Source organism: Tyto alba, unplaced genomic scaffold (assembly GCF_018691265.1).
Source record: "Tyto alba isolate M040663 unplaced genomic scaffold, T.alba_DEE_v4.0 Super-Scaffold_21, whole genome shotgun sequence".
In the NCBI taxonomy this organism is placed as follows: Eukaryota; Metazoa; Chordata; class Aves; order Strigiformes; family Tytonidae; genus Tyto; species Tyto alba.
Window position 1 is genome coordinate 14667036 of NW_024881295.1, and position 22826 is coordinate 14689861.

The 22826-nt window shown below is 43.1% G+C and overlaps 1 protein-coding gene across 1 annotated transcript in view; it reads right to left on the bottom strand.

Moving 5' to 3' along the window:
- PTPRO (protein tyrosine phosphatase receptor type O) overlaps positions 1–22106 on the bottom strand; it is a 156158-nt gene extending 134052 nt beyond the window's left edge. Inside the window, 3 exon segments of the mRNA XM_042795458.1 lie at positions 21642–21694; positions 21697–21742; positions 21744–22106. Of these exon segments, the coding sequence (XP_042651392.1) occupies positions 21642–21694; positions 21697–21742; positions 21744–21857 (213 nt within the window). The 5' untranslated portion in view covers positions 21858–22106.
- Positions 22107–22826: the final 720 nt, after the last annotated feature.

Sequence of the window (22826 nt, forward strand, 5' to 3'; positions counted from 1 at the left end):
AGAGATACTGAAACTCCTTTGCCTTTTGCAGCATAAAATCATACGCAGGCCGCAAGGTGCATTTAAGAGATATGAACTTCAGTTACAACATCCAACGAGTTTAATGAGAGTTTCAAAATTATAGCGGAACCAGAGGCCAGGAGGTTTCACTGTGATGCCCAATAAATATTACTGATAGAGCTTCTAATATCAGCTCTGAACTTTGTGCAAATCCTATGTCAGGTTTTGGCAATGCTGTAGGCTGATACAGAACACAATCCTGTATTTCCCCTTGTAATAACGGGGACAGAAACAAAACCACCACCAAAGACAAACCTGGCACTGAGAAAATACTAACAGCCCTTCTCCCCAGTAGCTGAAAGCTTTTTCTTGAATAATGAAAGGAATATGAATGTTCAATGTTTACAGACTTCTATCCTTTCAGCACCACATACTAAACCTCCAGGAGCAATTGTGCTATTAATAAAGTTTAAAGTTGTCAGTTCTCAAAATGTCACTGAAGCACAAAAATACTCGAAAGATCTTGCCACACACTGCTAGAAAAACTGTACCTCTCCCTCACTTTTCCACATAATTTACAGAAAGCTTTTAAATGAAATTTCATTTTAATCTCAGTATTTAGCAGGAAAAGCCAGCACAGGACAACCCAAGCCATAAGGGAGGGGACTCCTGAGTGCTGGGGGCTGGCTGGACCCCAAGGCAGTACAGAGCTGCTGACAGAAAGCCTCCAGCTTCCTCACTGGAATCTTCTCACTCCCAGCTGAAGTTATCCAAAACTGGGGCATCTGGTCTGAGCAAGTTGGATTCATGCTGTCTGGACAGACACGACCAAGTCTGGAGGGTAAGTTATCACACCTTAGCACCACTATGAAACATCTGGGATGTGCAATCCGCTCCCCTCCACCAAGTATACAGCAAAATCTACAGCTCAGGCCCAGGCCATACACATCTTTTCAATGGCTAAAGTGAGGCAAACCAAATCTCACCACAGACACAGGCCTCAGCTGCAATGGACAAGTCCCAGAAAGCAGTTTCTCCTTCTGTGAGGGGAGGACCCGACGCCAGCACGGGCTGGTTATCCACTGCTCCCAGGCACTCCTACTGCGAAGGCGGCTGCACGCCATCGCCAAGCCATTTTAATACAGTTATGCTGCACAGTCCAATTCTACTGCTCTTCCCTCATGGAAGCAGTCCCACTGAGTTTAACAGGATTAGAGAGGTGGAAGGCAGTTTGGCCCCATGCCCGCTAGCTACGGCGCCATGGAAACACCAGTTCCGGCGCAGGCTGCTCCTCGGCTGCAACCCACATCACCACAGCTCGGCTGAGAAAGGTAGCTGAGCCGATGAGATTAACGCCAGTTTAGGCACCAGTACCTGAGATGTAATCACGTATCCTGATTGCACTGCAGACACATCCAGCCAAAAGGCCAGCGAGTAATTGCTACCAGCACTGGGGACCAGTCCCAGTTCTTGCCTCCTTGCTTGAGCGTGTTCTGTTCATTATGTCAGCGGTGCGCTGGGTCAGGCTCACGCTTCCTTGGTTAACTCTCTGCTGACACCATTTCTACAGTGCAGAAATCCTCCAAAAGGGTGGCACAGAAGCTGCCCAACCAGAGAAAACCTGATCAGAGCCCACTGATGCCTACAGGAGCCTCCTCTTGAAAAATTTAAATCTGAAGCTATGTTTCTCACGCTGCATATCTAAGAGACCAGTTTCTTCTTTTTCCTTCAGTTTGTACAATCAGTATGGATTGAACAATGCAAAAGCATGATCCTGAGAATGTTAGGCTGGTCACTAATTTAGGGGACCACCCAAGCAAGGAAGGCTTAATTTATCTAATTAAGACAGAGCACAGTATTTAAGACAGAGAATTTGCATTAAAACAGACAATTCAGAATTATAAATACTGTGGGGTCTGAAATTATGATTGTTAATCTCTCCTCACATAACAGTGTTCTACTGACACACATTGTAAATCACTTCCTTTTGCTTGCAATAGATGAAGCCATCACTCACGATGCTCAATTATAAATCTGAATACAATTTTAAAGGTGAACTTTCTTTAGTTTTACTAAGGGCAGAAGGGCAATGCTGATGGTGTAATACCAATGTCAGTGCATTACTTATGACTGAAATGTAGTTGGTATTCATTAATTCACTCATTTCTGTGACCAATACAGGCATCAGTTTGCTCTCCTGGATCCTATTCCCCTCGCTGCAAGTGCATTAGGTGTGCCATGGACACCTTACCCAGCTCATCCAGCGCATATTTTTGAAGACACAAATTGCAGCTTGGCCCCAAACTTTTCACAAAAGCATTCCTCTTTGGGCCCCGCTTACATATCTATAAAAAACATTAATCTTATAATTATTTTTATCAATTACCAATAAACTGTCCCAAAAGGACATGTTACTCTATAATAAAAAATAACCAGAAAATAAAACTCAGTATCTTCATTTGTTTATTAATGACAGGAAGATAGTATTTGTGGTTTACAAACTGCAGCTAAACACAGGTATGGAATTATTAAAACATAAAATACTGCATCATTAATTTTAATTTTCCCATGGAGATGAGATAGACACTAGCAAGTACATGAACACCGGTGCTAATACTCTCTGCCCCTCTCAGCATCTTTAGGTGCCAGAATTTAATTATCCTTTGTTCCAAACTAATCTGCAGAGATGGTTCCACTTCAGCAGAATCTCTTGTCTTTGTTGAAGTAAAAAACCTAAAAATAACCATTTCCAATGCAGAACTGTAGTTTACCAAAATGCATCCAAGCAAGGCTTCACAGTAGTAATCAGTTTGCTTACCAAGTGAATACTTTCAGTTCAGGTCACTTTATTTACTTAATAATGGTAGATATTTTGAATGTATTTTACCTCCAGACTATTTTTCAAATGAGAGCTGATGTACATCTAGAACAGCCTTACTTAGCGATAAATGATTTCTACAAATGACCAGAAGGTAAAAGAACTCCCATGGGTAAAACCAATCTGGTTTTCATCCAAATTTCAACCATCCATTACTGGCTGTCCTTATTCCTCATTCACAAAGCCCAGCTAGGAAATCTGTCACAGGACATGAAAGGTGGTAGTCCCAGCATGATCCCTTTACAAATTTCAGGACAGGACTATAACACTCTACATTGATACAGAACGCATTTTTCCCAATAGTATTCCTCAACCTTCCTAAAAACACTTACATAAGACACATTAAAATATTTGCAAGATGAAACCTACCTGAAACTTTTATTTATATTAAAAACCATGTTTACACCTGCCTACTATTAATTTGAGGCAGGGGAGACTCTCCATTTACTTTTTTACTTTCTTTTGTCTCTTTTTTCTCCATCCTCTTTTTTTTTACTAGCGCCAATAATGAAGCAAACATGACTATCAGCTGTCTTCTGGGACAGAACCACCCTTGGCCAGCATGCATCAATACCGGCTAGCACCAGGTCCACTGGCAAGAGACTTTGGGCATAGCTGAAAATACAAAAAAAAAACCCAGACTTTGAATTTAATAGACTCCAAGTACAGTTCCTACTCTTCTTGAAGAGAAACTCAAGAAAACATCCTTCCTGGTGAATTGCTTGTTTCAGGCGGGTTCCTGCTCAAATACTGCTTGGATTTGCTCATATTTCTAAAAGTGAAGAGATGAGATGGTTTGTGTGGAGCCAACAGCCTGCTGTCAGCAGAGGAAGGAGGAGCTGTTCCTTGTTTCCTCGGTCTCTTCCCAGCCATCTGCCCCCCACCCCTTCCAATGCCTGCTGGACCACTTGTTGTGAAGGATGAACTTTCTAACCCTCCACAAAACCACCCCAGCTGAAGCGGTGAGCAGGGCTGGTTCCAAAAAATGGGTCCAACAAGTAGCAGACGTGATGCAAGAGAGGCCAGTGGCTTTGCACAGGGCAGGACTGCAGCCAAAAAGAGTGAAACCCCCTGGCACTAGCAGACTGTTAGGATGAAGCAACATGAGCCAGGTGAACCTAAGATTTGACATCACTGTAGTAAGTGCTACCACTAAACGCAAAGTAATGTCATCACAGGCATTGTACTTTGGAAAACGCTTTATCTCTCCTCATTACCTAAGCCAGGTCTTGCAGCCTGTACTCAACATGGCCCTGAGGCCTGCAAAGCAGTCTCAACTCAATGTGATCACTGAAGAGAGGAAATTCTTCAGCCTGGTAGTTAAGGACATCCCCAGGCCTCAGGATTCGGGTCACTTAGTCAAAGCCACTGTTCCAGGCTGAGGCGCAGCCTTAGGGGCTTTGCTCGGGCAAGGTCTATGTTTGCAAGTAGGCACTGGGAGGAAAATCCCCTCACCTGTGGCCCAGTCCCACCACCTTTATAGGTGAAAATATAGTGGAAAGACTGACAGCAATTTCAGGGGAAACAAGATACTGCCTTGCTGGCCCACCTGTAATTATTTTAGTGTGGAGGATTAAGTAAACCCAACTGCTGGACTTGTACAGAAACAGATGCTTTTGAAGGCATTTGCAGTGCTTCCGAATGCATTCAGAAGCATACAGGCAACACTTTCCTCTTAACGCCAAGTTGTCCTGCACGTGTACAGTAACCTCAGCACACTGGGGAAGTTGGACCTACTCCTTATACAAGGCTCCACAGCCTCGTAGCTCCTACAAGCAGCATCCAACCTGTTCTGGCTATCAGACACTCAGAAACCAAGGGGGATTTGTAAAGTCATGTAAATGCATCTGGACAAAATTTCTGGAAGGAAAGAGAGGAAATATCTGCAAAGACACCTGACTCTTGGCACAGCCACCTGAAGCTTGCTTGTTTGTCCCTACCATTGTGTCCCTGCTTCCCCTCTGCAGCTCATCTCTGCTCCTACATGACCCACTTGCAATTGAGCACTCTTCCAGGGCCACCAGTCCAGCTGCACCACCTGCTCGGGAACCCCACAGCCCACCAAAGCCACGGAGTTGTGCTGCTCGCAGGACACCTCTCGAAGCGATCCCACATCATCCCCAGATGCAGCTTAATGCTGTTGTTCAATTCCTTTTATATCACAGCACGTACTTAGCCACTAGCTCTCCATCCACAGACTGGGGGCCTCTAGTGAAACCCTTTGATGATAACCTTCATAAAACATGCTTTTGTGGTTTTAGTACATTAGTTTTTTGCATTCACAAATTGGTGGGGTGACTGGTTCTTTAGAAATATTATAAGAACTTAAAACAGTGATATTCAAAAGCAAGGTCGTATACCTTCCAGAGAAAGCATTACTCTGCTAATAATGTGACCGTTAACATCTCAGTATGTTGTGTGGGAGCACCACTGTTGTTAGTAATTGTGGGTTTAGAACTTAGGGAGGACCTTGGTGTAAATCACATAACAATAGCAATAGTCCTGGAAAATCTATTTTATGCGCCATCAACCTGTCCTGGGGTAGAGGAAGACCAATTTATCTACCAGAAAGCTTGGATTATGATTAATGGAAGGAATATTTGTAATTCAGACAGACAAAAATACCCAAACAAACTTGCATTAAATGCTTTCCAAGAAAAGGTGAAGGAAGCAGCAAAATTAAGCATAAATTTTAAGCTCTTCACAAAGGCTTTGGAGCCCCCAACCTTCTAAGATTACAGCACAATATTTTTAAGACAACCAACCACATGTTTTTAAGGGATAAAGAATTTTTAGTTTGGAAAGAAAAAAAAATGTTGATCTGTTTATATTTTACAGAGATGCATCTATATCAGGGGTCTGCTGTGTGTTGATCCTGTGCTGGTAGCCCAGGGCCAGCTGGTGGTGGCATGTTGCCCAAAGAGGTTGTGGAGATAACGTACTTAGGGATACTCAAAAGCTGTCTGCACAGTCCTGGGAAAGCGGCTCCAGGTGGCCCTGCTTGAGCTGGGGTGTTGGACCACACAACCTCCAGAGATCCCTTCCAACTTCAACCATCTTGTGATTCTATGAACTGTAACCCGGACAAGGTCATGAAACCCTAGCATAGTTATGGCCAGCTGAACTGAAAGTCACAGGGACTGATGTTGATTTTAGTTACATTTGGTAAAAATCAGTGTAACACCATTGCTTTAGATGAAGTTCATTTGAATTCACAGTGTAGGTGACTAAGCACAGTAATTGGCCCTTTTTTCCATGAGAAATAGGATCTCTGTTTGAATAGCAGCTATTTTCACTAAAATAGTCTTTTCATGTAATCATAGTCTTTTTGTGACTATTTCACATTCCACTGGAAGTTAACTATTGAGCTGGGTTAAATGGCTGCAAATGGTGTGTGCAAAGCAGCCTTTTCTTTGACTGTTATAAAACGCAATCCAGAATGTTTACTGGAGAAATACAACTTCACATAGAAGTGAAAAGCAAAATATTTCAGAAATTAGGTTACAAGGTGTCGGTGAGGAGGGTGTGTCAGAGGCTGGGCGTGAGCAGAAGGGACTTGGGCAGGGTTAAGTCCAGGCGGAGAAGAATCCAGGCTGAGCATGGCAGGAGGAGGTGACGGGTGAAACAGAAGGGAAGAGGTGGTCTGGAAAGGAAGGAGGCCAAGGAAACAATAGCGAGAGGTCAAACATTAGAAAGGATATATGTGAGAAATGGGCCAGTATTTTATTCTTGGAAAAACACAGATCTCAGACAATTGCAACTATTTGCGAATACCTGCAAATGGTTGTTAAAGTTGCTGAATTTTCCTTGACTGTCTCTGCCTCCATTTTTCTTTAAAGAAGGCTGAAAACTTAGGATTGAAATGTTCTTTCAGGAGAATCGAAATATTTGCTGGGAAGCTTCTTAGGCTTCTATATCGTACCAAGAACTACAAAAATATTTTTTGTCAGTCAAACCAAATCATTATTTTGCCTTTCAAACCTTCCGAGTGCCCAACCTCTACAATATTTTTTGCACAGTATTAATAAATAACATATCCACACACTCTGCCCATTACTGTAAAAAAAAAATAAATCAACTTATATTTAATTCACGAGGGAAAGAAGAAGAAAAAGGAAAGGATTCTTTGTTGTCTTTGCACTTTCCTGTAAGTTTCTTTGAACTCTCCAACAAGATGCTGCCCCAGAAGTGCTCCTCCTCTGCCCCTTAAGTACTGAGCCTAGTTTCACAAACTGAAAACCAGATTAGCCTGCAGCTTATCCACGGGTAAGTTCTCCACCAGCATTTTAGGGGCCAGTCAGCACTCTGTTATGACAGTGTGATAATGTGAATGGTAATGTAAGCCCTCAGAAAACATCTCAGCTGAGGTATCACAACAATCCCTCTGGCTTGTACCCATTGTGTATCAGAGAAGGATGCGCTCACAGAGTCCAGTTGCACTGTGGAGGAAGACACAGTGTCTGCTTCCTCCCTTTCCAGATACAAATGACCTCAAAGGGAAAGGGCCAGCTGAGAGCAGTGTTGCCACCTCCTCCCCATCTAGCAATACTGCCTTTTCTCTGAAAATTAAAAGATACAGCACCTTTCTCCAGCGCAAGGCTGCAGGGATGGAGGCCCCACCACCAAGCCACCCTTGTGCTGCAGCTGTACGCGCTAACAGCATCATCGGACAACTCCTGACATGTAATGAGGGGAGCTACAAAGCCAGGTGAGTTATTCTGCCCTCTCTTCTCCTCCCTACCTGAACTGTTGCAATAGGGACAGGATGGGACAGGGGCACCAGCAGGTCGAGTCCTGCAGGAACTGCTTCTGGTCTCCCAGTGAGACTGGGCTGGCTGACGGGCTGGGGGAACAGCCCGGGCTCCACTACGCCACTGTCATCCTCTGTTTCCACAGTCCTCGTGCCACAGGCTACCAAAATCTGACCACTCCTGTAGAAAACAGCATCCACAGAAACTCCTCCATCCCTGTCACAAAATTGATTTTTTTTTTTTAATTAATTGAAACCCCTATTTGTTTAATTCCTCACAGTCAGAATAGCAATACATAAATTTATGAGTCAGTGCTGGTCAGGGGACACAAAAATTCAGGGAGTATCTTTATCTTGCCTCTCACCAGAAACAATTTATAGTTTGATCTGACTGGTTACTTTGACATAGCTCCTTTAACCGTAACATCTTTCCATTCCTCTAGTAGCTGAGATTTAGTATTTCAGGCTGAGTACATATGTTGGATAAGAACATAATCCTCAGCTCTGGGCATAGGAGTTCATGGTACGAGGATGGCTCTGCATACAAATTGAAAGCACTGAGATGCAGAAAAGAAAAATACACTAAACCCTAATATGCATATTGTGAAGGCCTTCTGGCATCAGAAGAAATCATCAGTTATTTAATTTGACATCTTTAGAAGTAGAGGGACTAGAGAAAAAAAAAGTAGATAGAGAAAGAAAATGGATATGACCTTTAGTCCAACACTCCAAGTAAAGACTTTGGATAAATACTTGCAGAGAAGGAATATGCCAATATGCAAAGAGGAAGAGAGATAAATGAGACCAGACCATTTCAGTAGAGAAAAATCCCAGAGCTCCCATTCTACAGCTATTTCTGACACCACAGAGATGGATTTATCAGGGGGCAGAAGGGAACACTCCTCTTCTCCTCTATTAGCCTACTTAATGTAGCACGTGCATTCCTGGGTGCAGGATGCAGACACATCTCTGCAGTCCATCTGCTTCCCCTCATTCAGCTGGGGGCTCATCTCCTAGTGAAAAAAAGACTTGTCGTTATCACTGCAAAAATTCACAGTGGGCATCCAGCAATTACCAGTCATCTGTCTGAAATGGGGGTAGCATTTCTGGACAGAAACAGAAAGGATCAATCCCAGGCATCATCTGACACCACTAGACTTCGTTCTTTAAAACTGTAACAGGCACAAAGAAACAACAAACCAGAATACATGCGAAACTCCCGCATCCACATGACACGCAACTGTCAGACCATCCTGTTTTAATAACCTGTAAGCCTTCCAAATTATTAATATCAACTGAAATCATGCATTTAAATTGCACTGCAGGTAAGGGACTCTGTGGCAGAGCCATTTCAGCCTGCAGCTCCTTTCCTACTTGCCCTGCAGCTCTGCTGGGCACAGCAGCATGTGAAGCGGAACTCAAGGTCTCCTCCTTCACACCACCCTCCCTGCGCTGTGGAGCCCAGAGAGTTCGGCATAGCTAAATCTAGCTTTGAAGAGAGCTGGGATTAAAGAACCGAACTTTCTGAACCCACAGTCTGGGAACAGCTGATGCGCCGTAGGCCATGCATGACATCTCGAAAACCCTTCTATCCATTTCTTTTATGCTAAATTTATAGAGGTGCAGAGGTTTTTCCTTTTTCTATAAACTCAGCTCGTTCTGTGTAAGCTCTGTTCTCCAGGATATCTTCACACTCTCTGCCGACACCTTTCACTTCACAAGTGGCAAGCATATTCCGCAGAATAGTCTTTCTTTCTTCCCAAAATAAATTAAATCTGGCATTGTAGGGTCTTCAGTGAAAAAGCATCATTTTGCTTATCTAGCAGATGACATTATGAGATTTTTTTTTTTAACTTTTTTTTTTTTTTGAGAACTATAAAATATGCTTTGTGTTATTCACTGGAAGATCTGACTTTTTAAAGCTATAAGCAGAAGGCTTTTTTTTATGAAGATATTGTTTGGAATGCAGAATTTGAGGAATAGGACTACAGCAAGTAACGACCACAGAACAGCAACCATTTTATGGACTTTTTAATCTTGGGGGAAGGTGGGTTTTGTTGTTTTGGTGGGGTTTTTGTGGGGGTTTGAGATTTTTTTATTCTGTATCCTGTAGGTAAAAAAAGAACAATGGACAAATAAGCATCTGAAAGTATGAGTTAACATAATTTCAAGGCAAAAATCTGTGAAGAAAACTTAATGAATCACTGAACTTATCCTACCCTCTGACATTATAAATCATTAGCAATAAAATGCTAGTATGATGCGGAGTCAGGCAGCAGAAGCTATAATCACAGCCCAAAGTAACTGTTCCTTTGGAGCTCATTAATTCTAACGAGTCCCTGTAATCTTCTATTGATTTTAGGAGCAGTGGTTCAGTTATCAATACAAAAAGCATAAGAGAAATTTCCAGAAAAGATTCCACTTATTCCCTTGAGATGTGTATTTTTTCAACATGGATTTTGACAAGTTTCTCTAACTGGATGCAGTGACAACTGATTCCTCTGCTCCAGCACTAAGCCAGCTATGACAGGGGCCAGACCTGCCCCAACAGCCTTTAATTCACATCACTTACAAGTACCCCTGCGGTGAAGCTGTAATGGTTTCCTGCATGCCTAAGACCTAAGCTTGTAAAATATATGAAGACATGATTCTCCTCCCAGAAGTATAAGTTAGAAGAGTGGGAAAAAACCCACCTCAATTGAAAAACATTCTTGAGATATCTGAGCCTGTGAAATGAATGTGCAGTGATGGCAGATACCTGCCTGACTCTGCAGAAAGTTTAAGTAATAATTAAGGCACATTCTAATAATGGCAGCTCTAAGAATTTTATCTCTGATGTTATATTTAAAGCTCTAGTTCCAAGGAGCTGGTGAATGCAAGAAAACCAGCAGACTTCATCAAAAAGCTTCTGACTGTAACCCAGAGTTTTAAATTCTACAAAGAAAGATCATCTAATATTATTTTTTTTAAATGACTAAGAAAAAAACAAACAGTCAGGTTAATAAGACAGTTTCATGCTGCTTTGAGTCTCAATTCATCATTTTTAAAAACATTTAATTTACTGTCATTCCTTTCCTTCAGGGCCCTAAGAGGTTGTCTGGAGAGGTGGTGGAATCTCCATCCTTGCAAATACTCAAAACTCATCTGGACGTGGCCCTTATCCCCTGACCTACCTGGCTCTGCTTTTGAGCCGAGGCTCAGACCAGATGGTCTCCAGATGTCCTTTCCAGCCTAAATTACTGTGTGACTCTAAACAGTTACACATTTCCCCGTATCCTCAGAGGTGCAGAGTCCCCGCTCCATACTACAACATTTCCCATTTGGTTGACAACCAGGGGACAATTCTGAATTGTCTGCTTTCTCAACTGGCCCGTTGCGGCCTCTTGCTCCCCCCTTTCCTCATGTGCCACAGTTGGGCAGCGTGCCCCGTACACCCTCACATCTATGCAGTGGAGTGAGGAATATCAGCATTACTGTCAACCTAAAGCCAGCCAGAAGGATAAATAAGAAGGCACCTATGACAGTCCAAAAAGTGGGCAGGAAAAGATAAAGCTCTCCAGTGACGTCCAACCGGACCACATCCAGCTTATAACACCATTGTGACTTCTGTCTCACCATTCTGGGAAAGAATTATTCCTTCCTTTTGACTTGCAACCTTACAGCTGCTTCTACAGGCAGTCCAACTCCTCTGCACCGGGCTTTCCTCACTCTAGACAAGACAGCTTGCTGCGAGCCCAGTTCTGCTGTGTCACTGAACCCCAGCATAGTAGGTTGTTACACTGGGAAATAAGCACGAGAAATTTTGACCCTTTCTTTCTCAGCACCATGTGAGACAGAAGACAAATGCAGAGATGGTAAACTATCAGCTTAGAAAATCAAATCATATTATTATACATATTTCAATGACAAGATTGATTCTTACATTTAAGACAAATCCTAATTCAGGTATCCACTGGCTCTCATATGCTTTAATCATATAACCAACACTCATATGGGCAACAAATCCCTACCACCAGAAGAAAAAAAAGAAAAAAAAAGAAAAAATTCAGATAAAAATACCGCGATCTGCAGATGAGTTTCCCCCCACAGTACGTATTGACAATGAACAGTTGATTCTATACAACCATTACAAGATACCATTACTAAAAGCTGATCTCTAAATAGGTCACGTCTTTATTAAAGGTTATCTACAGAAGGAAAAGGGATACAGAAATAACCATGTACATAACTGAAACATATGAAGCCTGCAAGGTATACACTGGCATGTTCCAAAATGCTGCTGTTTCTTTTCCATTTTATCTCCTAACCTCATAATGTTCACAAACATATTTTAATCGTGTCTGAAATAATGTCACCTGCAACTATTCCAGTCACACCAGTCCTTCTGAGGAGGCCATAGGGAAGGCATTCTGGCTCTGCTGCTAGCCGAATGCTCATACACCATCTAACAAACATTTCAAAACTTGTTTCCTCCACCTGGATACTAACCAATATCCTCACTTGCTACTGTCTATCACCAGGTGTAGTAATACCTACCAGGAAAAACTGGTATCTGACAGGTAGGCTGTTATGCCACAGGATAAAAACCCCTTTGTCCCAGCATCAAGCATGACATCTGACATAGCCAGCTGGTCTCTGGCATGTTGCTTTGCAGAAAGGCTCCTGCAAAGTTCAGATCACTGATGACAAAATATTAGAAAGTATATATCTTCTTTTCAAATAATATTTTCAATATGCAGCTGATATGGATACAGACTCCATTTAAAACTCTTGCAAAGCACTGTACCAAATGGAGAAAACTTTTTTTTTTTAATACTCACTGATATTGTAAAGTTATTTTGATCATTCACCGCTCTTTAATTCTCAAGTTTTAAACCAACTACGTCATGCAGAAACAGACAGAGCTCGGCTAATCTCCACAATAGCTCTGTGTATACATGTAAGAACACATCAAGTTTTCTGTTCTTCATAGAAGGAATTCAGATGATTTGACCATTAGTTCCTCCAAGCAAGAGCAACTGAGCAGCTCTGCTACTCAAGATATAACTTAGACTTGTTGACAGCTCTTAATTTGTCCATGCATTTGCCCTTTAGAGAAAAATTATTTTCCAGATACCCATCTTAAATTACTTTTCAAATTCAGGTTCTTTTCTGCATTTCAGATAAGTATGCAAATGCATTTTGAACTGGTACTTCCATTTGTGTGATCAGATAGGAAAGTAGTTAACTGGAAGCATGTAAGTGAAAGAGTTTAGGAAATAATGGCTGTGTTCAGATCGCACCTGAGCAGAGCAGGATAAGAGTTTATGTTCTGAAATTCAAAGGCCCCAGATTGTCATTGGGTTTTGGTATCGCTTTTGACTCAGCTAGTCTATTAGCAGGGACCAGCTGTACTCTTCAGATCCATACATGAGCGTGTATCTGCTATTAATGCAGAATTTGGTTTCCATCCATCCAGATCTCTGTGTTAATACTACAATGGCAGGAAAAGAAGCTACAGGTTGAAACGCATATAAATCTGAACTCTTACTTGAACAGTCCCTGAAATAGGCAGAGGAAGAGAAAGAGGAAACTAATGGCTCTGACTGGAGAAACCCACCTTATTTTTTGCCTAGCACTACTTACATAACTACATTTCCTGCAAAGAAGCTCCTCTTGTAAGAGCAGAAGCATTCAAGGGTGCTCCTGTTACCCTGGCTCCAGCAGCAGATACAACACCCCAATGCTTGCCGATACAGCTACTCTCTAATCAAGAAGATTGCTCAAGATTTATCTGATGGGGAGTTTAAGCTATCGGACTCAGATTCCAAAAATCAAAATCATTCCGTGGCCTCCAGTTTGTGCTACTGACACTGCTGCGAGCCCAAGGTCACGGGCACATCACGGTTAGCTCTGTGCTGTATGTCAGACTTCACGGCATCACCCGGCTGGGACTGCAGGTCTTCCTGCTGCAGCTTGATCCAAAGCCTGTTTAAAGCAACATAAAGACTTCTATTGACTTCTTTTTGGACTTTGGACCCATTCCCAGAAGCACAGTAGACTCTCAGCATCCTGAGAATTAGAGGCAACCCAGCAGTTCTGGTTCCAGCTAACAGAGGTCAGTGTCACACAAACAACAGGTGAGACCACAAAATTATTATCCATATTCATGGAGTGCCTCCATATCTGTTAAATGCTGGTGACACCATATGGTGTCACCACTCTGTAGTTTGTATGCTTTCCCACAACGCTGCTGAGGAAACCTGACAGGGTTTCGGAGTCTATGGAGTCCTGTGTTAGTTTTCAAAAAAATATTTTAAAACTTTTAAAAAGCATTTTTTGTTTAACACATTATTTTGCAACAGACCAAAAAGGAATTTTATACAAGAGATAATTCTGAAATACACTTAAGTATTCACTATGTATTCATTTAGCTTTCAGAAAATGTCATAATTTTTCCTGTTGTATTTAATAACTGCTAGTTAATTATGTAAAATCCCATCCCATCTGCTTATTCCTTCACACGGCGAAATTAGAGGACTTGATTCTACAGTCATTACTCACAGAAGCGGAGGCATTGATTTAATTGACTTCCCTGAAAAGGGATTACAGTATAGGATTCTCTGATATTGATTTTGTGACATCATAATCTTTTCCTCAGAAGCAGACACTGATGACTCCAGATAATACCAGTGCAAGTTTAAGCAGGGGCAGCCAAGTTAGAGACAGAAAATTATCTAAAAAACAAACCTCCTAATTTACAGTAAGCAGACCGCAATAAGTATTAGCTATCTTCCCTGTTTTGAATAAAAGTTCTCTTTAAAAAAAAATAATAAATATCTGAGTGATGTTTCTCTCTCTCATCTCTTGCCCTGTTTACAGTTACTTTCATGAAACTATTGTGAGCTAAAGCATTTTTTGTAGGTTAATGGGTTCTCTTTGCAGGGATTAAAGTCACATTGATTATTAATTATTTTTTGATGTTTTAAATTGATGTAAATGTCCAGAAGCTCTGATGAGCAACATCCTGTAGAAATCAATACCTAATAAAAACAAAAGCAGCAAACAACAACAAAAAACCCATCTGCTCAGCTCCTGGGGGAAGCAATTGTGACTTATTTCTGTTTGGAAGGCATACAGTCCCTCGGAGAATATCAGCAACTGACATATATGATAATCATTTCTCGGCTAGCTAAAGTATCCTTATTTTGATGTGTCTATCTCTCAGACTTCAGGCAGAGTCTGCAGATATTTTGCATACAGAACAAAGCTAGGCACAGCAGTGCTAAGCAAATAATAAATAAATTAATTTCATTGCTGTTGGAAAACGTTAATTTTTTTCTTAAATCTGTCTTGCAGTACTTTGGGAAAACACTAATTAGCATCCTTCCCGTAGAATTTTTTCCACCAATTCTCTATGTTTGTCACCACATTTTAATAGGGTGGGGTATTTTTTTTATATTTTTTTCTTACTCAAGTTTAAAATTTCTTTGCTGTTTGTAAGGCAAATAAGAACTAGACCCTTCTCATTTGATAGGTCAATGAGGAGTAAAGACTCCCATGTTAAAATGACTTCAATACGAACAACAGGGAAATGATCCTGAAAAGCTGTCACAGGTAACAGACACATGCCAAACAGCAGATTACACGAAGGTAACAAGGAAACTGGAACTGGAACAATCTGTGTTCTGCTCTGGGGACTCTTCTCAGCCTTGAAGCCCCTTCTTCGTTGATTCCATGGACGTGTCTTGCCCAAAAGGCAATGATTGAAAGCTTTTAAAATTGAAGGAGTTTCTGATCTGATCAACAACTTAAAGTCTGGGTCCTACCTCTCTTATCCCAAAGATTCAGCCTTTGCATTATATAGTCAGAATTGACTAAATAAGTAACTTGACTAACTAAATTTGGGATCCACAGGTTTATAGCCCACGAAGGAGCTACAGTTGTTCAAATCCTTCTGAACAACTAGATAGACCCGTGCCTCAACCTCCAAAAGAGCACTGAGGCCTAATCATTTCAAAATCACAGCTGTCAGATTGACAGGCAATATTATCTGGTTTTGCCAAAGTGCTTAAAAAGGAATTCAGTATTTTTATCCTCCAAGAGGTTGACTTCTGTTATCTCCATTCAGCTCCTGTGAAGTGCTCAATCCCTGTGCTTAAATATTACACTCAAATTTTTCCATCCCAAACATTATGTTTCCTACCTATTCACAGTGCCTATCCCACATACTCTCTTCCCGTGTCCATGCTGCCACCTCAAGACCAGCATACTGAAATCTGAGTGTATTATTTTTCTTAAAAACATATCTCCTGGTAGCTCTGTTCCCTGTTACTCTCAGCTGCCACCAACTTTCCCATCACCGATGCTTACCGTAAAGCATTGCTTCTCTAAATACAAGCATATAACAGAAGAGAAAATGCAAAGATAACCACAGTAATTTGAGCACAGCACATACTACTTTTGCTCTGGTACAATGTGCTATCTTTACGGCAAGCCAGACATGATGCATATCATTTTATTTCTGGAACTCCTTCATTTAAAAGCCTCTGTAATTTCCTAGCATAAGAATGAGAGTTCCAGAAATGACATGCATCACATTTGGCTTACCGTAAAGACAGCAGACTTCTTCCTTAGGAGTTGCTCCCTTCACTGGCTGTATTCATTCAAAATTACACAGTGCTATGAAAATCAAGGTAACCTTTCTGTTTCAAGTATCTCCCATTCTCTAGACACCTGTTACACATTGCGCACGTGGCAGCTAATATGTGTTGTCACATTTCTTTCATAAAGATTCTCCTATTTTCAACTACACATTGATAGAAGCTTAATAAAAACAAGTTACAATAGCTTTTGTGTGCAGAACTTATTTAATAAGACATTCTCTTCATTTTCATAGTAGATTTCTAGGTACTAAACTCTTGTGTAAAGATTTCCATTTTAAAACATCTTTAACATTTATCAAAGGTTGATACTTTTCTTCACAACAATTACATTTTGCTACAAAAACATAATCTTTAAAAACTTGAACAATGAAAATGTAATCACTAATTTATTAGAAGGTAAGAGTGCTCAGGATGACAAAAAGGATACATACTTCTCCAATGGAAAAGGCAAATAATTTTAAACACTTAAAACCAAAGTTAATTACGAGCCTTTTTTAAGTTGTTCAGCAGAGACCTGTTTTCAAAGCCTTATTTTTTGACATTTATTGCCCTGACCCATGTACCTAGGTAAAAAAAAAAAAAAAAAAAAAAAAGCTCTCTTCTCCAGATCTGAGACTGTCTAGTAAAATAAGTCTCAAGATGGATTTACAGAAGACTTTGTTCAGTTTAACATTCATTCTTAAGCTCTGTAAGGTCATTTTGTGATCTGCCTGGATTGCTCTGGTTGGTGACATCAGAAATGCAGAGATTAGTGGGCTTCTCAAATTCGGTCAGCACAACATCTCTGAGCCCTTTAATGAATTGCCGTGGGATCACCACAGGTAAGTCGTTATTCAGCACAGTCCCTGTCTTAACCCACATGAGGGATCACCCCTGAGTGCAGCTTCTGACTGAGGTGATACAACCTAGAAATTGCCTTTTTGACCTCATGCAATTTGAGTTTGAGGCTCATTACTCCTGCAGGGATGAAAGATCTTTTCTCAGTGGTCCACTATCATTTCACCACAATGAAATCAGAAATTTCATGAAGAGTAATAGCAGACTCTTATTCCACAGGCAGAGATGGGTTTGCAAGTGTCTACTACAGTTCTGTAAACATGAATTGACATTCAAGCATCCTCTTAATTAGCTTTGCCCTCTAGAATCACCCTGGTCTAGAAATAATCCATTAAAATAATGAAATGAGAGAGAACATGACTTGTAGAAGTTTTGGGCTAAGGATGACCATTCACAATAAGCTTTCTGAAAAAGGAAAAGCGTATGCTTTTGCTGGGAAGATGTTTTTCTCTCCCATATGGCCTGTATGGTCTCAGAGTAGTGGTAGGCAGAAAAGTTCAGACTGTTTTACCTCAGTAGCTCCTCTGAGTCTGTCCCATTATGAGGAAAATTTACATCCATTTTGCAAATCAAGTTGAACTGGTAAAATAGGGGTTTATTTATTTTGATACTAGTAGGACATGGTCATGAGGAAAAAAAAAAAACAACTTGTTTTCTCAGTAAGAGCTTCAGCCAGTATCTTTTAGAGAGAGCAGAGATGCTAAAAGGACTCTGGACCAAAATTCACATGAAGTGTCCAGTATTTTTTTCCAACCAGGAGAAAACAGTGGTGAAGCACTGGGGCTCCCGGCTGTAAAATCAGCCTTTCTCCTGAAAAGGTTTCTCCCACAGAAAGAGGCAGTGTCCTGATGGTATGGCTTTTGCTTCACATTATTAACATTAGATGCAGATATTCTTGAAAATTACACTAACAGAAACACATTTCCTTTGTTGGGTAAGGTTGTGCTGAGTAAAGTCTTACAGAATCTAAATCTCTTTGAATGCCTTGGTCCGTGTAAACCTGAATTTAGACTACCAAGCTCCATAAACTGATGTAGTAGTGGACAAAATTTACCCTGCTAGACATAAAAACTTGTCCTTGCTAAGCAAAAGAAAGAGGATGCTGCTGCTTTCTTTGAAGAACCTGAGGAGCATATGCAACTGACATACAAAGCCCTCAGTCTCCTGGAAGTAAGACATGCATTTTTAGTTTGTATTTGTAGACAATTTTCCTGAAGTGTGTCGTGCCTCCTATTTAGTCTGCATATGGAACTACTGCAACAACCCAATTTTCTGTTTTCCTACTGAGAGCATTGGTCAGACCAATGTGCAGGTCTGGCACATTTAAGATGCTACTGTCCTCTACTTAAGGTCTACTTGTCCCACACAAATAAAACAGAAAGGAAATAATGTCACCCAGTTGCAAGCTACTAACAGCATGGGACATTTGATATACCTGTTACACAGTCCAGGGCAGAACTTCAACTGGTCAAAGCTCAATACAGACATGACTAAGGGAATCTTGCAGGATTCTGATTAGAAAAGATGTGAAAGGTAACATCAGTCACTAGGACCAGGGTGCATGTCTACTTTTTGTTGTTCTTTATCTAGCTGAAGTACAGCTTTTCCTTTCAGCTGTGGTCAGCCATGCCTTTGCCACAGCAAAATGAGATGATTACAAAGCAAGCTGCTAAATACTGTGCCTTCCAGCCGTTCAGGCTGAAACACCAGAGAATGCAAACCCAGTACAAAATGGCAATATATTAACTAAGAGATTCCTACAGCAGAATAGTTGGAGGCTTTTCTCTGAAGGAAGAAGAATAGGGTCATGTCTTGCACATACAGTAAATCCATATTAATATATCTGAGCTCACACACAACGCCTTTCTTCTGCTAGTTTCTAAACTAGCCATCGCATAAGAAGACAACTGAAGAGAGTGGTAAAGGTTGAAGATCACATTGTTTTATTTCCAAAAAAGGTTATGGTGTCACCCTGGAGCGCAGAAAGCATTCACATCACACTGTGAAAGAAGGAGCTAAATATTACTAGCCTACGAGCAACAAAATCAGGCACATGACATGCAGTGGGCAATACCCCCGTCTGATCTCCTTTTGTCACTGACCGTACCAGCAACCTCACACCATGTCAGGAGTTGGAACAAGTTGGCACTATTACTTTACACCACGAAACATGACAATTGTAAGAGAAGAGGGAATGTGCTTTGAGCAGTTTTATCACCGTGCAAAGTCTGCTGATGATTTTACAAATTGCCAGACAGGTATCAAGGCCACATCAAGCAGATATAGCTTCGCAAATGACATTGAGGCTGCAAACACTGAAACAGCGAGCACAGAGACATCGGTTTTGCCCATCTTCAGATTCAACAGTTCAACGCCGCTGCTTTCTCAGTGAGGTTAACTTCCAGGTCAACCATCAATTTAACAACTTGGGGCTGGATAATTTTAGTATTGCTTCAACAAGTTGACAGAACTAAAGACCACAAAATTAGGGAAATGCTTTGTTTTGAAATTAGTTGTTTTCAATTTTATGTGACTGCAAAAGATATTCAGATATTAAAGAAAAGTCAGTGAATTTCAGGCTCAGGAAAATGGTCCCGTTCCAGTGATCTGAAACAAGCACTGCTCTTGTTTCCCCAGCTTCCTTCCTGTTACCACATTTTCTTTGAGCATCCTCTGAAGTCTCAGTTCTTCTCTTATTGTAGTATCTAATAATAACGTACAAGATAACTAATTACAGTAGACTTGCTATCCAACAAAGTCATAATCTCAGTCACACATAGTGTTACTGGTGCAATTCTACCTTAAGCTATAGCTTTACCTTTTCTCGCACTACAAAATTCTGCTAATCCTCATCAGCTTTCTTTGTCATTCCAGCCCTGGGTTTGTCTGAGTTTTATCAGGCTGAGAAGTGATGATTACTTTCCAACAGAATGAAAACCTGAAGCCTTGGTTACCTTCAAACCTAAACAATAAATCTCAAGAAATTTGGCAATTTTACAAGTTTAGTGTTTTACAAATTTAAACTGCCTATTTCCTGTCTTATTTTACCACGGTAATTTTTATCACAGTAGTCCTAGTAAAAAAGCCAAACAAAATAAAAAAAAAAAACCACCATCAAAACACTCTGATTTTTTTAAACAAAAGCCAGGATTCAGAGTAATATGAACTCTGTGATCCTGGGATAAAACAGCTACTTAAACTGTGTGCACTTCTACATTAGGGAACAAACTAGAACCTTCATCTTTCTGCTGGGCCATAACATCCACAGTCTTACTTTCTTAAAACTAAAATAAAAAAAAAAAAAATCACCAAATTCCAAGGAATAAAATTTTGTCTGTATATTAACATTTTATCTTGCATAAATGTATGTTTCAGCAGTTATGAAAACGAGACAGCTGACAGTTGACTACTATATGTGAACAGATGCTGTGAAAGCTTCCCTTTAAATAGTTCTGTCAATGCAATGTCAATTTTAGAAGTGACACCACTGCTGTTCTAGGACATGATCCTGCAAACTCTTATTCACATAGGGAGTCCTGCTGATTTGCATAGAACATTTACAAGACTCTGAAAGGTCAGGTCCTTAGACGCAGAGCTCTCCTCAACAGTGACTGACAAATATACAACAAAGTTTTTAGCAGTGCTGAACACTGTACTCCAGGGCAATGACACTTACAGTCAGTGGTATTCGCCTAGACGGTACATACATTTTCTTTCAGAAGTTACACCAAGCATGTTAAATGTGGTTGAAAAAGCATTAAAGGAGCAAAAGCATAAAGATAAAAAAAATGTCATGTGAAACCGAGCTTGCAGTATTAAGCAGAACTTTGAAAAATTCACCTTCCAAGAAGACAGGCAGAGCCTGAGCGCAGCACGGTGCTGATCAGAAAGCAATGTTGAATTCCGCCGCGACAAAACCGACACGCTACCCCACCCGCCCCTTTGTTAGCTGCATTTTCGTAACGGTTCTCTGGCGGGTGGGGGAACGCAGGAAAGAGAAGAGACGTTTTAATGGGGCTTGGAAGGCGCCGCGGCGGGTGTTGCCCCCGGGCCTGGGCGGTGCTGAAGGACAGCGCGGCGCCCCCGCCGACCAACCCCCCCCCCACCCCCCAAAAAAAAAAAAAAAAAACGCCACATCTCCCCTCTCCCGGCACCCCCGCGGAGACCCGGGTAACTTTGGAGGAGGCAGAGGATGGGAGGAAGCACCGCCGCAGCGCCCCGGGGCTGCGGGTACTGTCGGCGGGGAGAGGGGGGAGAGCTCCCGCCCGTCGGGGCGCGCAGCGCGGGGCAGCACCGCCGCCTCATCCCCCCCCCCCCTCCCCAAATCCACACGCGGATCCTGCGCGGCTGCCCGCGGGAGCACAAAGCGGGGACTGCCGGGGCCGAGCCCCTGCCCCCGCGGGAGAGGCGGAGCGGGCGCAGACACCGAGCCCTACGGTCCCGCCGAGAAGCCACACAAAGGCGGCGCGGAGGGGGTTTGGTACCCACGGGAGGATGGGGACCCGTACCCCTTCCCTTCCCCGGCACTTACCTTCAGCAACACAAAGAGCCAGAGAAGGCAGGAGCGGGCCCCCGGGGCCCCCCGCCGGCGGCGGCCGGGCATCGGGGGGGGCGGCGGCCGCGGCCCGCGGAGGCGGCCGGGCGGGGGGGGCTGCTGCTCCTCTGCCCCCTGTCCCCCCGCCTCTGCCCCTCGCCTCCCCCCCCTCGGCTCCAAGCCGTGCCCGGCAATGGCGAATTGCGGCAGCATCAGGCGGCCGGCGGCGGCGCCGACCTCCCCGCCGAGCGGCGCATCCTGCCGCCCCCCGCCCCTTTTATTTGGGGTTTGCGGCGGGGAGGAGGAGGAGGAGGAGGAGGAGGAGGAGGAGGAGGAGGAGGAGGAGGAAAGGGAGGTGGCGGCGGGGGGCGTCTCCCCTCCCGGGAGTTTGGGCGATCGCGCCGCTCGCTGTGCGGGAAGGGGCGGGGAGAGCCGCTCGCCGGCTCCGCGGCGGGAGCGGCCCCGGCCCCGGCGGAAGGCGAGGCCCGGGGGGCGGCAGCCGCCCCCCCCCCCCCCCCCAAGGAACGGCCCTACCCCGCCCCCGGTCCCCCCTCTCCCTCCCCGGAGAGCATCTCCTCTCCGCGGGGCAGGAAAAACCGGACGGCGGGCAAGAACGCATCCCCACCGCCACTCCCCAAGGAGCACAACAGCCCCTCGCCGAGGACGTTTTCCCCTGCCTCCCCCCACGCCCTGTCGCGATTAGGGGACGGAAATGCCACGATCACCCGGGGGTGGGGGGCCAACCCGACCCCGCACCGGGCTCGGGGCTTCCGCGGGAGGCGGCTGGGAGGTTGGAGCTGCAGCTGCAGGAGCCGGTAGCAGCTGACACAGCGTTCGGAAACAACGCTGTCTTCCTTACGGCTGTTCACAGGAGGTAAAATAATTCTGTGGACAACTCTTCAGAGGTTCAGGGTATAGGTCCAAGCCTGCAAGGGGTGGAGGAGAACTGATCCTGTCCCGCGAGATACTCAGTCCCGGTGATTAGAGGGGCACATGCAGAAACCTGGGGTTACATCCCCTGGTGTGTCTTCCCCCCCACATCCCACCCTGCAATCCTACAAGTTGACCAGGGCCATCTCCAAACTTAAGGATAGGTTCATCTTTGCAGAAGCCTTGCTTAAGATGATGTCCCCATGAAAAAGGGGGGGGGGGGGGGGAAACCTAAACAAAACCCAAACACGG